We start from the raw sequence: 17635 nt of genomic DNA, 5'->3' as shown, positions 1-17635 counted from the left end.
TGCTGGCCACATGAAGCTGTACGCCAGCTCCCTCGGCCAGTAATGCGAGATGAGTGCGCAACCCCAGAGTCGGTCACGACTGGACCTAATGGTCAGGGCCTTTTTATTCTCTCAAATGTGCATTTTTGGAAACATCACTTGGCTGGAGAACAGCACTGCAAAATTCTAAGGTGCGTGGATTTCAAAGGACGGCCGTGTTTCAATTTGTGCGTTGTTTTCAAAGGTGCAAATTAGGTAGGTTTATGTCCTGTTCAGGCGATAATGTCTGAGACAGTTATTAAGGCAGCTGATTCCAAAGCTGCCCAACTGAAACACAAACTGAGCGGGGCTCAGTTTGCAAATGCCATACTTTTACATGGCTGTTTCTCATGCCATGCTGGTCTGGCAATGTAGGGAAATGGGGAGATGCAGGTACTCCTCGTACCAGTTTTGGTGCTGGGAAGTAACCATGTCCTGCCTTCTCCCTCAGTTTCCTACATTCCTGGCAGAAGGGTGGAGAATATATCTCCTGCTAAAGAGGGATGTTTCCAGATGATCTATTTACTGAGCATCTGTCCTGATTTGGTATGCAGCAAGGCTAGATTACGACGAAGACTTAATGAACATTCATTTTGACTTGTTTTCAGGGTAAAAAGGTAAAGGGGCCCCTGACCATCAGGTCCAGTCATGTCCGACTCTGGGGTTGCGGCGCTCATCTTGCTCTATAGGCTGAGGGAGCCAGCGTTTTGTCCGCAGACAGCTTCCAGGTCATGTGGCCAGCATGACAAAGCCACTTCTGGCGAACCAGAGCAGCACACGGAAATGCTGTTTACCTTCCCGCTGGAGCGGTCCCTATTTATCTATTTGCACTTTGATGTGCTTTCGAACTGCTAGGTGGGCAGGAGCTGGGACCGAGCAATGGGAGCTCACCCCATTGCAGGGATTCGAACTGCTGACCTTCTGATCAGCAAGTCCTAGACTCTGTGGTTTAACCCACAGCGCCACCTGGGTCCCTTGTTTTCAGGGTAGACGACGTCAAATGTCACCCCACACTTCCCAGTCCATTTCCCTGCCAATTTCCTTACTGCAAAAAGTCTGATCTTCCGGAGAAGCATGTTTGTTGTGCAAGACCCCTCCTCCCTTAGGAACATTGACTATAACTGCGCAGCCTGAATTTGATGGGATATGACTGAATTCCTCCTAAATAGCAGCAGTCTGGAAGCTTCTGAAAACCGGGTCTAACTACATGCAAGCTTTCTACAAGCAAATCAGGATGGGGGGCGGGGAATTGGGTTGTCTGGTATTTGCCCATAGGTGACTGAATCCTCCCTGAAAAAAGCAACAGTCTGAGAGGGATTGTAGTTTAAGAAAAATAAAAAAAATTCCTTCAGTAGCACCTTAAAGACCAACTAAGTTTTTATTTTGGTATGAGCTTTCGTGTGCATGCACACTTCTTCAGAATTAGCCTTGAGACGTCACACACCCTAGCACCAAAGCCTTGTATGAATGGCTACAACTGGGATCAAATTGAAGTCCTGAGAGCAGCTCAGGCTTCTATCTACTCAGTGTTCAAAGGGCAAGAAACTGTATCGCTCACATTCGTCCCGCATCCTGTAAAGGATAATATTCCATCATCTGTGCCATGCATGTGTTGCCCATAAACAAATGCATCTCTGCTGATGATTATCCCCAGGGGTGCTGGAGATGAGGCCCTTGTAAATCAAAGCAAGGAAGTTGGCCTCTTTATAACATCCTGATACTTGGCTTTCCTTCACACGTCTCCTCACACGTCTCCTCAGCATGGGGGTGACCTGTTTTGCCCACCCACTAAGTACCAAATCATAGCTAGCTACACTTCTGGGTTTATTTTGTGGCTGGGAGTGGGGGCAACTTATTACATTGTTCTGAGACTCCATTTGCACCCAAAGTACAACCTCGCAACACACAGATTGTCACCGTTTTAAGTAAGAGTTAATCCGAGGTGAGTTAGGTTTCATATATCATGTTAGTGGTTTTTTTTTCACAAAAGCTAAGCTGATTTTCACACATTCTCTGTCTTGGAAATAGTGGGTCAAAGGCAGAAGCCGGTTGGCGTTAAGAAGGAAGGTAAAAAGGTAAAGGAACCCTGGATGGTTAAGTCCAGTCAAAGGTGACTATGGGGTTGTGGTGTGCATCTCGCTTTCAGGCCAAGGGAGCCAGTGTTTGTCCACAGACAGCTTTCCGAGTCATGTGGCCAGCATGACTAAACCGCTTTTGGCATAACGGAAGCCAGAGCGCACGGAAACATCATTTACCTTCCCGCCGCAGCAGTACCTATTTATCTACTTGCACTTGTGTGCTTTCGAACTGCTAGGTTGGCAGGCGCTGGGACAAAGCAATGGGAGCTCACTCCGTCGCATGGATTTGAACCACCGGCCATCTGATCGGCAAGCCCAATAAGCTAAGTGGTTTAGACCACAGTGCCAACTGCGTCCCTTTTAAGAAAGAAGCCCTCCATCTTGGGAAGGAGGCTACTCTGTGGTTTACAGGGAAATTTGTGGCTGGCAGCCAGCGCTGGGGAGCTATAGCTTCCTATCGATATTTCTGGTCCAGCCTGGCTGGCTAAAAGCATAACTATTTTCCTAGAAAAAGAGGAGCCAGAACCCACCATGAATGCCTTCCTTGTTCTCTTGTAATGGCAATGGCACCCACCTGAGAGATGCGGGAACGGAGTTCCGGCAAGTTCCAGCTGCAAAAATGCCCTGGCTAAAATTCTACCCAATCTCAGCTACCGTATGTTGCCTTTGGGCCAAAACGGAGCTGGCGAAGGTTGTCCACAACCTTAGAAAGACAGCAAACTATGGGGCTTGTGTGAGTTTTAAACCTCCTGCGCTTCTGCATCAATAGCACTAGAAAAGCCAGTTTAAGATCTTTGGGGTTCCCCCTCCCTCCCTCACTGCTTCTTTTGCTGAGCTGCTCTAGGAAGAAGAAGAAAAGGGAAAGGAAAAAAAAAGAGAGCTAACATAAAATGAGCTCTTTGGAGACAACTCTGGAGGGAGTTTTCAGAACTGAAATTGTCGAGTTGTTATGGGCTTACTCACAAGGATTTCTGCGCCTGTGTGTATGGAGGAGTTCAGAAGCAGAAATCAACTGGAAGATAAAACCCATGCTGTGCGAAAAGGTGTACTTTATGAACTTCCCTGGTGTGAGCGATGGGGAGCTGGGGGAGTTAAGCGGTTTAGCTAACAAATGCTGGAGAATCACAGATTAAGAGAAGGAAGCTCCCTTGGCTACCCCCCCCCCAACAGCCCTGTTTTCTTTAGTGCGGCTGGCAGGAGGAGAAATGTACCACTGCTTCGCTATAGCCTGACGCATATTATACGGAGGTCTCGGTCCAATTACGCAGGAAATCAATGTCAATATACTTTAAGGTGTTGCCTCATATTATAATATTACAAAATCCTACTAATCTTTTGCCACGGGCCTCAATGTGACATTGCAGAAGTAGAACGAAGTTTCTGTTTTGGTCAAAAAAATAGATATCTCTATAGCCTAACTTATTTCCCTGCAAAGTAAGTTTGACTATACAATTAAACTTGATAAGAATTTCGACAGACCCTCCAAGATTTACAGAAGCCGTCGCAGTTTCATGATTTGATCCGGGAATGTCCTGCTTTTCCTTAGGACGTCCCTATTTTCATCAGGGAAATGTTGGAGGGTATGGAGTTATGTGTCTCTCCCCCCCCCCCAAGCCAAGGAGATAAGTAACTATATTATACAACCTTCAGAAGACACCTGAAGGCAGCCCTGTATAGGGAAGTTTTTATAATGTTTAATGTTTTATTATGTTTTTATATATGTTGGGAACAACCCAGAGTGGCTGGGGCAACCATTCTTGTCCTCAACATGTGACTTTCCATCTAGATGAATTCCAGATCCTGCTGTTTCTAGATACCCGTTTGAAAACCCTCCCACTGGCTGGATTATTTACACCAGTGTTTCCCAACCTTGGGTCTCCAGCTGTTTTTAAACTACAACTCCCATCTTCCCTAGCTAGCAAGACCAGTGGTCAGGGATGATGGGAATTGTAGTCCGAAAACAGCTGGAGGGCCAAGGTTGGGAAACAGTGGTCTATACCTTTTCCCCGCCGCACATGCTTTCCAAGTGAAGGGGCTTCCTATGGGTTTCCCAGTTCTGGTTTCCCTGTATCAACTTGGCGTAGTTTTCAGCATTGCCTTCTTTGGCGATCGCTCGTAGCCGAGTAAGATTGTCTTCCATAAACACGATTTAATTTTATAGATTAAAATCTATACACAAGAGGCTCGCCCCTTGGCAGTTTATACCCCCTGCAAATCGCCTGGGCAAATGCATCCATGCCATCCCTTTCTCGGCCTGCTCATCCTTTGATTCCTGATGTATGAGGCCGATCTGAGAATTGATTTGCTCTCGGGGCAATTCCTTTCATCTGCTTTGCACAGGTGCAAAGTGGTATCAAAGAAGACCACACAGCTGCAAGGAACGGCAGCAAGGAGGGCAGAATTGCCAGGCTTCTCTCCAGGAGGCAATGGGCTCCCACCAACACCATGCTGAGCTTGGCTGGGCTTTGTTTTCCTTCAAATCGCACTCCTCTTGTTGTTGCAAACTGCCTTGGGACCATTCAGTGAAGGGTGAGTAAGAACTCCTCAGGAGTACAGTGGTACCTCGGTTTACAAACACAATTGGTTCCGGAAGTCTGTACTTAACCTGAAGCGTACTTAACCTGAAGCGAACTTTCCCATTGAAAGTAATGGAAAGTGGATTAATCCAGTCCAGACGGTCCGTGGAGTACTTAAACTGAAGCGTACTTAACCTAAAGTGAACTTTCCCATTGAAAGTAATGGAAAGTGGATTAATCCATTTCAGACGGGTCCGCGGAGTACTCAACCTGAAGCATACTTAACCCGAGGTATGAGTTACAGGTAGGTAGCCGTGTTGGTCTGAGTCGAAACAAAATAAAAAAATTCCTTCAGTAGCACCTTAAAGACCAACTAAGTTTTTATTTTGGTATGAGCTTTCGTGTGCATGCACACTTCGTCAGATATCCGAGGTATGAGTGTAATTGGTTCCGGAAGACCTTACTTAACCTGAAGCGAACTTTCCCATTGAAAGTAACGGAAAGTGGATTAATCCGTTCCAGACAGGTCCGCAAAGTACTTAAACTGCAAATACTCAAACCGAGGCGTACTTAAACTGAGGTATGACTGTAGTGTGAAATGAAAGCCTACACTGGCAGGAATGCACATTAGGTTTTTTGTATATGTGAATATATCACACAAATGGTTCCAGGGAGGCTTCAAGCCACATCAAAAATGTGCAGTGTCATGTTCCTACTAATTTCTGACTTGGCCCAGTATACCTGAAGGAGCGTCTCCACCCACATCGTTGAGCCCGGACACCGAGGTCCAGCTCCAAGGGCCTTCTGGCGGTTCCCTCCCTGCGAGAAGTGAGGTTACAGGGAACCAGGCAGAGGGCTTGTGGCCCAGGGAGGTCACTTTGCTGATGCTTATGTAGTGGTTAGGACCCCCCCCCCCCCGGGCACAACCCATTCTCTCTCGAGGCAGACAGGTGCCAACATACCTAGCTCGGACCTATTCTTACAGTTATCGGAAAGAATCAAAAGCCGCACATTTCTGATTGTTCCATCAGAGCAGGATATTTTGCTTGCCAGTTGGAATGACTACCCTCCCCTTATGGGCTATTCTGGGGGTTGTCTGACCCTCCAGAGAGGATTTGGGGGAGGTGGGAGGGGTATGGGGGGGCCAAAGCCCCATTGCACTGGCAGGAGCTCTTATGTTGGCTTCTGTTGAGAGGCCAGGTTAGCTAAATCCAGACCCTTAACAGGATCTGAAGGAAGAACACAATAACTGAGTGATAACTGCATTTTGTCTTTTCCATTAAAAAACAAACAAACAGGAAACCAAGCTAACTAGGGAAACAGTCTGACCTCAAGTGAGTAAGGAATGGAGAGGTGGGGATTGGGATAGGGTTGCTGTATTTCAAACAGTGAAAAACCAGACAGAAAAAGTTTTCTTTTTAAAACCCAAATTCTGGCAACCCTAGACTGGGATCTTTTATCAGGAAAGGCGGCCCTAGGCTTTAACCACAGGGAATGGTTTTCTAATCACAGTGATTTGTGGGAGGGATGTTCAAGTGATGTTTCTCTTTCACTCCTGGGAAAGCAGGCGGGATGATGAGCATCCTTTCCAATCACTTTCTGCTTTCTAATATACAATTAAAAACTAATACTTCAATCAGTTTCCTTTCATTCTGCCGCTTCCCTCCCCTCTCAGATTGCTTTAGACTGGTTATGACTAATTAATTAATTAACTTGTTCCTTGTTTATTCTAAACACTTTCTGTCCCCCACTCACCAAACCATGCTTTAGGAATTTTTTCAAAAAAAATTGTCAACGCACTACGTTAGATTTGCGGTGATATTGTGACCCCGTGGGCTAGGGATTTCCCCCCCAAAATTCCCCCCACCCGCAGGTTAAGGCGTTGAGGCCTAATTTTTTTGGTCTGTGATAAAACGTGTTTTTGCACCGCCAAACCTTGCAGGGGAGAATTTGCAACAGTTTGCCTCCATTTTCTAGTGAACTGCAAACATCAGATTTTTTGTGAAATTGTTACCCCGCGGATTAGGTTTTTTTTTTAATGTCTTTCCACGGGTTAAGGCACCTAGATCTGATTTTTTTAAAATCTATGATAAAATGTGCTTTTTGCACCGTGAAACATTTCAGGGGGGAATTTGCAACAGTTTAACACCATTTTTGAGTGACTTGGATAACGTGAGATTTTTGGTGAAATTGTGACCCCGCAGGGTGGCTAAAATCTTTATGAAACACACTGAGCAAGTGGGAAAGAAGGAGGAGTTGATTCATGGGAGGGGTTTAATTGATATTCTATGTATAGTCCCTGAACTTTGTTCTGAATTAGCAAAGTAAGAAGTCACCCTGTGGATGTGTATACTAAAGAGCAGGGCACAGGGGACCTGGGTTCTACGGTAGCCAGGAAGGTCAATGACCAGGGATGCTGCGAGTTGAAATCCAACCACCGTTGTACTGTATTGACCGCGATGTACAGAACAAGGTTGGGTGGTTCACAATTCACATGCACACATTCACCCCTTGATGACCGCCACAACACATCATAAATTGCGTGTGAAGCATCTGCCCCAGATTAAATAACCATTGTTGTTGTTTAGTCGTTTAGTCGTGTCCGACTCTTCGTGACCCCATGGACCATAGCACGCCAGGCACTCCTGTCTTGCACTGCCTCCCGCAGTTTGGTCAGACTCATGTTCATAGCTTTGAGAACACTGTCCAACCATCTCGTCCTCTGTCGTCCCCTTCTCCTTGTGCCCTCCATCTTTCCCAACATCAGGGTCTTTTCCAGGGAGTCTTCTCTTCTCAAGAGGTGGCCAAAGTATTGGAGCCTCAGCTTCAGGATCTGTCCTTCCAGTGAGCACTCAGGGCTGATTTCCTTCAGAATGAATAGGTTTGATCTTCTTGCAGTCCATGGGACTCTCAAGAGTCTCCTCCAGCACCATAATTCAAAAGCATCCATTCTTTGGCGATCAGCCTTCTTTATGGTCCAGCTCTCACTTCCATACATCACTACTGGGGAAACCATAGCTTTAACAATATGGACCTTTGCCGGCAAGATGTAAATAACCACACAGCCTTCAAATCACTTAACATCGCATCGGAAAGCTTTTCAGGGGAGGCTGTGGTCATCTTGAGTTGCAAATCCACAGCAGAAATGCCATGAGAGGGTGCATTTGGCCTATCTGAATTAAGCGCCAGCGCGGTTTAAGGGTTATAGCAGGCACCCCCAAACTGCGGCCCTCCAGATGTTTTGGCCTACAACTCCCATGATCCCTAGCTAAGAGAGCCAGTGGTCAGGGATGATGGGAATTGTAGTCCAAAACATCTGGAGGGCCGAAGTTTGGGGAGGCCTGGGTTATAGGTTTTCCCCAAAGAACTGTTTGAAATGCACGTCTTTGAGATGGCTCCGGTGGTATGTAGAGAGACCAAAATCATATGCTTGCTTTTCCTTTGTTGTCCTAGCTAAAATCATAATAAGCGACCGAGAAAGCTGAATTGCATCCAGCCTTGCAAAGACAGGAAACTTTTAATGGCCCTGGACTCTGCAATCTAGGTCTTGTTGGCATGGAGATATATATTTTTTTCAGCTGTTCTGTACAGCAGCGTGCCCTCTCATGTTCCTTGCACTGCTTCTACCAAGCAGTTTCCTGATAATTCCACCCTCAACATCCCCTCAAAGTGGAAACCATCAAGAGCTGCATTTGTTTGATTTCCCTCTTGCCCAGGCTCTTTAAACTTCCGGCAAGCAAATTATGATCAAAGTAATTACCCAGTGGCACATGCTCATGGCCTTAATTGAGCATCTTCCTTGAAGCTAGTTGGGTTCTCTTTTTGTGCAAGAAGAAAGGGAGGGGAGACACCCTCAGTCCTAATTTGGGAAGGATCCTTGGGTAGGCACTCTTACGATCCCAAATCAAAAATGAAAATAAATGATGGAATGGTATTTTTACCTAGGTGGTCAATGTGAATCAAGGACCATTTTAACACAGGATGTGCAGCAAAGGCAATGGACTGCACCATGTGTACGGGTTCTGGGAAGTCATTGCTAAGAGCGGTTGCTTGGCACACATTGCATATACCTACTAGGGGCAAAGCAGTTCAAAACATGCACTTATGTGGACACTTTCTGAACAAAAATTCTTTATCAATGGAAGATCTGTTTGCCTGCAGACGCCTGTAGAGCAGGGGTAGGCAATCTAAGACCCGGGGGCCGGATGCGGCCCAATCGTCTTCTCAATCTGGCCTGCGGACGGTCCAGGAATCAGCATGTTTTTATGAATAGAATGTGTCCTTTTATTTAAAATGCATCTTTGGGTTATTTGTGGGGCCTGCCTGGTGCTTTTACATGAGTAGAATGCGTGCTTTTATTTAAAATGCATCTCTGGGTTATTTGTGGGGCCTGCCTGGTGCTTTTACATGAGTAGAATGCGTGCTTTTATTTAAAATGCATCTCTGGGTAGTTTGCGTGTGGAGAACCTTTAACCTGGCCTAGAAATAAATTCAGACAGGACTCAAATTTTGGTTTTGTTTTTGGCAGCATTTAGGCCACAACTTTATTGATTACAAATCAAGTGAGTGGTTGCATAGGCTCTGGATCGGCTAGCTCCTGCAGTGTTGCAGGATGCGCCTGACTATAGTTAGCAACCGCCTTGTCAGACTTGGGTGAACACCTGGGACAGAAGCAGACAGGGGTGCCTGCCACGCCTCCCCCAGATGAGCCCTGAACTCAGGCTCAGGGCACAACCCCACTCGGGGAAGACCAACCGTGAGTCCTTGGATTCCTTTTACAGGAATGCATAGGGATGGCTAGGAATCCTGCCACCCCTATCGACAAGAACCAGAGCCTATCCACCAACCTTAAAAGTTGTGACGAAAAGTTGTGACGCATTGCGGCAGGCGAAACCCAAGTGGCACCAGCCAATTAGCCAAATGGGGAAAATTCCTGCCGTGCCCCTGTCCCAAAGATGGCATAGCAAGGTCAAGCGCAAGCCCTGAAAATTAGGGAGAGGTGGGCGGGTGTTCCGGTGCACAGTGACCCGAAAAGAGGATCTCAGGGTCATGTGCAGCAGTTAAATAGTGGTCCCTCTAACTCTTGACTGGCATACCCTTAGCCCAATTGCTCCCCGTTAGAGGGACCACTATTTAGAGGGACCTCCATTTGTCCCCGCCCCAACACCTAGGCCTGATTGCTGGGTCCCACCACAATGCCTGCCCTCTCTTTCAGGGAGGACCCGATTTGTGGGGCATAGGAATTCGTTGATTCCCCCCCCCCAAAAAAAATATAGTCCGGCCCACGGTCCGAGGGATGGCGGACTCGCCCACGGCTGGAAAAGGTTGCTGACCCCTGCTATAGAGAGTAGGCTTTGGCCCTGCATACCTGAAGGAGCGTCTCCACCGCCATTGTTCAGCCCGGACACTGAGGTCCAGCTCCGAGGGCGTTCTGGCAGTTCCCTCACTGTGAGAAACGAAGTTACAGGGAACCAGGCAGAGGGCCTTCTCGGTAGTGGCACCCGCCCTGTGGAACGCCCTCCCATCAGATGTCAAGGAAATAAACACCTCTCTGACTTTTAGAAGACAGGCAGCCCTGTATTGGGAGGTTTTTTAAAATGTTTGGTGTTTTCTTGTGTGTTTAATATTCTGTTGAGAGCTGCCCAGAGTGGCTGGGGCAACCCAGTCAGATGGGCAGCATATAAACAAATTTGTTGTTGTTGTTGTTGTTGTTGAGTATGGAGGGGGCAATAGAGGTAAGACAGAGCTGGTCCATTGATTTCACTAAGTCTGCATTTGTTTGATCCAGCCCGAATTTTCATCCTGGTTTTGTAAAATGCAAGGCCTCTGAGAGAGCTAGAGGACACTGCTCTGAAAAGGTCATTAGCAAACGAGAACAACATGATACCACAGGAAGGAGAATAAGGAAATTATTCAAGCATTGTAGTGCTGGTCCCTACAGACCTGTAGAAGCACTATTAAGCTGAAGTGAAAGAATCATCGCAAGAGCAGACACAAAAAGACTTCTCTCTAAGCCATTGTGACTCTGCCTTAATTTGCTCATTAAAGACCCTCTGCACTATAGCGAGAAATATAGAATTCCGACCAAGATGCCTCAAGTAGGGATGGACAAATCAAATAAATTCAATTTCTACATGCATAAAGGCCTGATTAGTGGATAAGGAAGAGAAAACTCTCAATAGAACTTTGCTCAGTATTTTCATTTCACCCAGCCGAGACACAGAAGGGCAGAAGGGTGAACACACTCAGCTTTTATTGAGTTTACATCGGCAACAGGGCTAATTAAAATATCAAACATCACACGGCTGGGTTGAGAACATCTTCCTGGCTGAGAAATACCTTCACACCACTCACAAACATGACAACTGAGTGACAAAAAATTATTTGCCTCTGACTAGTTATCATGGAAAGTCACAGCTGTCTTCATAAAGAAAAATAACTTTATGTGTTAGAAGTGCATAAAGTTAAGCAAAACGCATTAAGCAGTTTAGTCCTTTATGTACAGACAAACCACGCTAGAAAGCTAGATGGGTGTGTGAGTGTGAATTTTTACAAAACAGATGACACTTGAGGTAACTACTAGAAGGGAGAAGAAGGAATTCTTTAAACCCGACACATCCTCTTAAATTGATTCCTCTATTCACATAAATGGATAAACTGTTGACAGTTTTTCTCACTTGGCTCCGTTTCTACCTCATTATAATGTCATCCCAGCCATACGCCTCTCCCCATCCTTGGTGCAGGTATTTTATCTCTTAAAGTGTGTAGAAACTGGAGTACCTTCTAAGAAGTTGCCAACATCCTTCTCCTTTCTGCTGTCTGTTGGTGGCAAGCTGGAGAGTCCCTCCTCTTCCTTACTCCGCAGGAGATGCCTGTTCCCGCAGAGGCCACCTTGACTTCGCTGGTCCCCCTTTCTGGATTCAGCCTGAACTCTCTCATCCCCTGGTGCAGAAGCACAGAGAAGTGGCATCTTTTTGCTATTTGGAGGAAGCATTAACCCTAGCAGGTGTTATAAGAATTCTAAGGTCCCAAATATAAAACAAATGTTCATAAAGGCAAACACATACGCAACTATATAAAACCATGTGTCCGAAATAGTACAAGGCGGCAATCCTGAGGCCATTCTGACTCTCCCAAATGGACCTCAATATATTTCTCTGCAAGGAGGGAAGAAATGGGGGAAAGACTCCCCATTGACTTTTGCTTGCTAATCCAGTCTTAAGGGAGTATTTGTGTATGAATAGGGGGAGCCCATGACCTGGATTCAGATCACCACAAAAGAATGGCCAGGCTGTCCAGGTAATGCAATCAGTGACCATTATCAGGTAACCTGGCAGTTAGGATTTCTGCTGTAGACCGCCTCCTTCTGTGATGTATGTATGATGTTTTGGGGTGGTGGTCTTGGGCTACAGGGTGGGCAATTTCAAAAGTCTAAGGGCTTGCACATCATTTTTCTGGGTTCTCTCCTCCCTTCTGCATGTGGTGAGTGGGAATCCTGTTGCAACAGTTCCTTGAATAAAGATCAGGCTTACTAGCTGCTTTGCTTCTCTATATTTTCTGGTGGGCCTCTGTTATTTTCTCCTACTAATTACAAACCCACTTAAGGACTCTATACAGGCTCTTGGATACCCCATAAGGTAAAAGGAGCAGTTCCCACCCCCCTTATAACACAGGTAAAACCCTGGCAAATTTACCCTTGGTGCTTTGCTCATTTCCTGTGCCGTGCTGGTTTCTTCGCAGCTTCCCTGCTTGTTGCCTTTTCAGGGCTTCCTTTGAAAAAGAGAAGCCACATTTAGTTACACTGTACAATCTATCAAGTTTTACCAGGGAGGGTTACAGAAACCATCGGCCTCTTTAGTAACTGTTGCATCAAGAGAGGTTTCATAGCCTAGCATCTTGTGCCCAAGAGCAGCGATGAAGCATCGTTTGACAGTGCCCGGGCACGGAGGGTGACCAGAACCTCTTGGGCCAGCCCAGTTGACGCCACCGACGCCACTAGGCGGGGGCGTGAGCCCACTGAGCCAGCCAAACCCGCGCCACTGAAGCCAAGTGTGGCTTTGTTGCGACATCCGCCCGTCCGCACAGGGGGGAGCCCGGCCAGCTAGACTGGGAGTGGGAGCCGAGACCATATAACACCGGTCCTGAATGATCTACATTGGCTCCCCATACATTTCCGAACACAATTCAAAGTGTTGGTACTGACCTTTAAAGCCCTAAATGGGCTTGGCCCAGTAGACATGGAGGAGCATCTCCAACCCCATTGTTCAGCCCAGACACTGAGATCCAGCACCGAGGGCCTTCTGGCGGTTCCCTCACTGCGAGAAGTGAGGTTGCAGGGAACCAGGCAGAGGGCCTTCTCGGTAGTGACGCCCGCCCTGTGGAACGCCCTCCCATCAGATGTCAAGGAAACAAACAACTATCTGACTTTTAGAAGACATCTGAAGGCAGCCTTGTTTAGGGAAGTTTTAAATGTTTGATCTTTTATCACTCTTCTTCTTCTTCTTCTTCTTCTTCTTCTTCTTCTTCTTCTTCTTCTTCTTCTTCTTCTTCTTCTTCTTCTTCATACAGGGTCGACTTAAGCATGTCGGGTGCCCTGGCGCCATGATGCGGTGATCGCTCCGGCGCCCCTGCCCCGCCCCGATTCTTGCTGCGGCACTCCCCTGGCAGCCCGGTGCCCTAGCGCCCCGTGCCACCCAGCCTTCCCCTAGAGCCGGCCCTGTCTTCATATTCTGTTGGGAGCCACCCAGAGTGGCTGGATAAACCCAGCCAGATAGGTGGGGTATGAATATTATTATTATTATTATTATTATTATTATTATTATTATTATTATTATTATTAACAACATGGCCCTTAGTGGGTGAATCTCCCCAACACCCACAGAGAGGCTTTGTTTTGTTCATGTTTAATATTATTATTATAATTAATAATAATAATAATTAAAAATTTATTTCCTGCCATCTCCAATCCTGGATGTGAAATTCACAACGTCCTTTTATTCTCTCACCCCCCCCCCAAAAAAAGGCAGTTCCCTTTTTAATTTTCCAGCCGACTCTTACCTTTCCATCTTTCCATCAGGGCTGACACCTGATTAAAGAAATGTTAATTCTAACTCGGGAGGGGTTTTCCTATTGCCTTGGCGAGGGATTGTTCAGAGGAGCGGGGGAGGGGGAACCACCCTACCCCGAAACTTAGCTTATCTAGCTGAGCCTAGCAAGGCGAGAAGACATGGCTCCGGGGAGATCTGCGGCTGATTAGAATTTAGGAGCCGACAGCTCCCAGTCCCCTGAGCGAAAGTCGCTAGACTGTCTCCCTCCTCGTCCTGCTCATCTCATTATTGCATAACACTTTCTCCTTGGGGTAATAAGCGGCAGTGACAAGAAAATGAGCAAATGAGGTTGGTGATAGATGAAGGAAGGAAAAGACATATTGAGAAGCGATGAAAGAAACTTTCCCAAAGTGAGGCCTTCTGGGGAAGTCCTGAAGACCTTCGCCTTCAGCTCTCATGTTGACAACATTTTACAGGCAGTGAATGAACTTCCACAAGGTTGCTAGGAGAGGAGAGGGCTGTAGCTTGGTGGAAGAGGGTAGGCTTTGTGCCTTGCATGTGGAAGTTTTCGAACTCAAGCCCTGGCACCTTCTATTAAAATGATCAGGGGGCAGCAAGTGATGGGGAAGACCATTCTTCACTAGAGACCCTGGAGGACCAGACAACACTTGTGCTAGAGGGGAGAAGATCTGCACCATGAATTTAAAGCCCATTCAATGCATCTTCAAAGCCACATCAATTTCCCCCAAGGAACCTGTAGTTTATCCCTCACAGAGCTACAATTCCCACACCCACACTACCGTTCCAAGGATTCTTTGGTGGGAGAAATGTGCTTCAAATGTGCTCTGAATGTATGGATTGGGTCTGCTGTCTTCCTGCCCTGGAGTAAGGCAGCTTCCTCTGTTCCTAAGAAATAAACCAGTTTCCTAAAAAAAAATGCCGCCGCCATCCTGCCCTGCAGGAGGGAATCTATGCTAGGAGAGCAAGACCTGGAATTTAGTTTTCCAGACTGACATATCCTGATTCTGGAAATGTGTCGAAACCAGCTTTTACAACATGCGTTTAAGAAAATTTACCAAACGTATCAACAACACACTTTCTCCAGTTCAGGCATCCATCAGCCCTCTGAGCCATTAGAATACAAAACAATAATATAGATTTCATAGAATTTAGTGTAACTGGTATATAAGACAAGGAACTAAGCAGTGGTTTCATTGTCATAAATTTACCTGTAAAGGACCATTTTGCAGCTTTGGTTTTGTGAAGATGCCAGGAATTTGTGGCACAGATCATTGGCTCCTACACAGAACTACAACGCCTGAGCTTCCCTTCCTAGAGATGCATTTCCCTTAAACAGGTCTGAGGCTGTTTCATTTGGGTTTCATTTGTAGTGTAGACAGACACACCCTGCCTTTGTTTTGTAGACTTATTGAGAGGGCTAAACTCACCAAGCAGAGAAGCTATTTTCTGAAGCAGAGACATACCTTAAGGCTTCAGCCTTTGCTGATTTAATTGGAGTCGGGTTTTTATAAACCAAATAATTCATAATATCAAATTGCTTTGGGATCGTGGCCAAAAAAGTAAGGTCTCAAGAACACGCCATATATATTTGAGGTTATGTCCTCATCATAAAACATCTCTGACCATTTTTAATAATGTTTTGCAAAGTTGATTATTCCATATATGCTCTCTTTGTCTGTCTCTGCATGTAAATTGCCGCGTAATTATCTCCTGTTTGAACATACCAGCCTTTTATCTGCACATGGGGCATAACCCTCATTCTTCAGCGTAGCAAAGACTTGGATGGCTTCCTAGAATGATAAATACCGCCAGAGACGCACTTGTGGCTCGTTGAGACATAATTTCTATATATCTATGTCATCATGCCTGGAAATGTTCCATGCCATTCAGCAGTTCTGTCCTATTTATTTACTTACATGCTTAATTGATCATATTATTAGACCCGTTTGGATTTCTGTTAACGTGGTGCTGGCTTTGAAGGGTGCTTAGAAACATCAACTGGCTCAAAGAGCTGCAGCCAGATTGTTGACCAGGGCTGGTTATAGGGAGCGTGTACCTGCACTGGCTATGGAGCGCCATTCAAAGTGCTGGCTGTTATCAAGCCTTATATGGCTTAGGTCCAGGCTATCTTTACCTGCCTGGGTTCGGAGATCTTCAAGGGATGCCAAGTCTCTCATTCCCACCACCCTCACAGGCACGCTGTTTGCTTCCAGATCAAGCCCACTGTTCTAAAATGTCACCATGACAGGCAGGGCCAGATTTAGGTTTGATGAGGCCCTAAGTTACTGAAGGTAATGGGGGCCCTTTATATGTCCAGCCATCCTTTGCCAACAACAAATTGTCACTGTTTTCTTTTGTGTTGAATATAAGCTATATGACAATTTATGGATGTAATAGGTACCTAAAGCCATTTGCTCATAACAAAATATGTATTTTATCAAAGTATTTGTTTTCATCTTATATTTTGGAAATCTACATCCAGTAGGTTTTTTTCCTTTAATTTTTTTGAGGGCCCCCAAGAAAGTGCGGCCCCAAGTTATAGCTTGTTTAGCTAATACGTAAATCTGGCACTGGGTTGCTGTATCCTCTCCCTGGCAAATTATGTAAAAGTAAAGGTAAAGGACCCCTGGGCAGTTAAGTCCAGTCAAAGGCGACTATGGGGTGTGGCACTCATCTTGCTTTCAGGCTGAGGGAGTCGGCGTTTGTCCACAGACAGCTTTCTGGGTCATGTGGCCAGCAGGACTAAACCGCTTCTGGTGCAACGGGACACCGTGACGGAAACCAGAGCGCACAGAAACGCCGTTTGCCTTCCCGCCGCAGCGCTACCTCTTTATCTACTTGCACTGGTGTGCTTTCAAGCTGCTAGGTTGGCAGGAACTGGGACAGAGCAATGGGAGCTCACCCTGTCGTGGGGATTCGGACCGCCGACCTTCCGATCAGCAAGCCCAGGAGGCTCCGTGGTTTAGACCACAACAGTATCCTCTCCCCAGCAAATTATGTGATAAACAGTCAGAAAAGGCAATGCCACCACGAAGGGTATGATACTAACATGCCTGCCCCTGTGCTGATTGCGTTGCGTTGTGGGAATGTTTCTGTGTATCGCTGGCAGCGGGAGTTCGCAAAAATGGCCTCCCTCATGCCGAGATGAAAAAGCATTGCTCAGAGGGAACCTCGAGCATAGCAACAGAGACATGTCAAAAGTATACAAGGAAGCGCTTTAACATCAGTAGATAAGAAAAGTATAGATTTCTTTCTCCCTTGGCAGATTACAAGCCTGTTTGCGGTGGTGGGGAGCTAAATTCAAGTGCCAGATAGGCTCCTTCCACCCCCAGCTCCAGAAAAGCGTCCCAACCGCATTCGAAGGACAAATGCAGACGTGGGACCAGTTCACCACACATTCTTTCTATCGCATGTGTTATAAGAATTTTAAGGTCTTAAATATGGAATAAATATTAATAAATGCACACATATCTGAATATATGAACCATGTGTCTGAAATAGTATGGGAGAGCAATCCTGAAGTCATTTTGACTCTCCCAATGACCTCAAATATAACAGAGGCAAATGGAATAAAAAGATTCCTTCCAGCAGCACCTTAAAGACCAACTAAGTTTTTTTTTTATTTTGGTATGACTTTTTGCTTGCAAATCCTGTCCTAAGGACATATTTGTGTATGAATAGGGCAAGCCTGTGACCTGGATTCAGGAACTAAAGTATTGACCATCACAAAAGAATGGCCAGGCTGCCAGGCCGTCTAGAGGGCTTGGGAGCTGGGGGCACTGTCATGCAGTGGTTCCGCTCCTTCCTCCTGGGCCGTGTTCAGAAAGTGGTGGTGGGGGATGAGTGTTCAGACCCCTGGGCTCTCACTTGTGGGGTGCCTCAGGGTTCTGTCCTCTCCCCCATGCTTTTTAACATCTATATGCAGCCGCTGGGAGAGATCATCAGGGGGTTTGGG

General features: G+C 46.3%; 1 protein-coding gene across 3 annotated transcripts in view; it reads right to left on the bottom strand.

The window, feature by feature from the left end:
• The window catches only part of KIAA2012 (KIAA2012 ortholog), a 75779-nt gene that overhangs the window by 19958 nt on the left and 38186 nt on the right, over positions 1–17635 (bottom strand). For all 3 annotated transcript variants that reach the window (XM_035137391.2, XM_060281829.1, XM_060281835.1), the window contains 2 exons: positions 12307–12382; positions 11393–11554 (listed from right to left, as the gene is read on the bottom strand). In XM_035137391.2, the coding sequence (XP_034993282.2) occupies positions 11393–11554; positions 12307–12382 (238 nt within the window). The remainder of the gene's footprint in view (positions 1–11392; positions 11555–12306; positions 12383–17635) is intronic.

Source organism: Zootoca vivipara, chromosome 1, assembly GCF_963506605.1.
Source record: "Zootoca vivipara chromosome 1, rZooViv1.1, whole genome shotgun sequence".
In the NCBI taxonomy this organism is placed as follows: Eukaryota; Metazoa; Chordata; class Lepidosauria; order Squamata; family Lacertidae; genus Zootoca; species Zootoca vivipara.
Note: the sequence above shows the minus strand (reverse complement) of the source record. Positions and strands in the feature narration are given on the sequence as shown.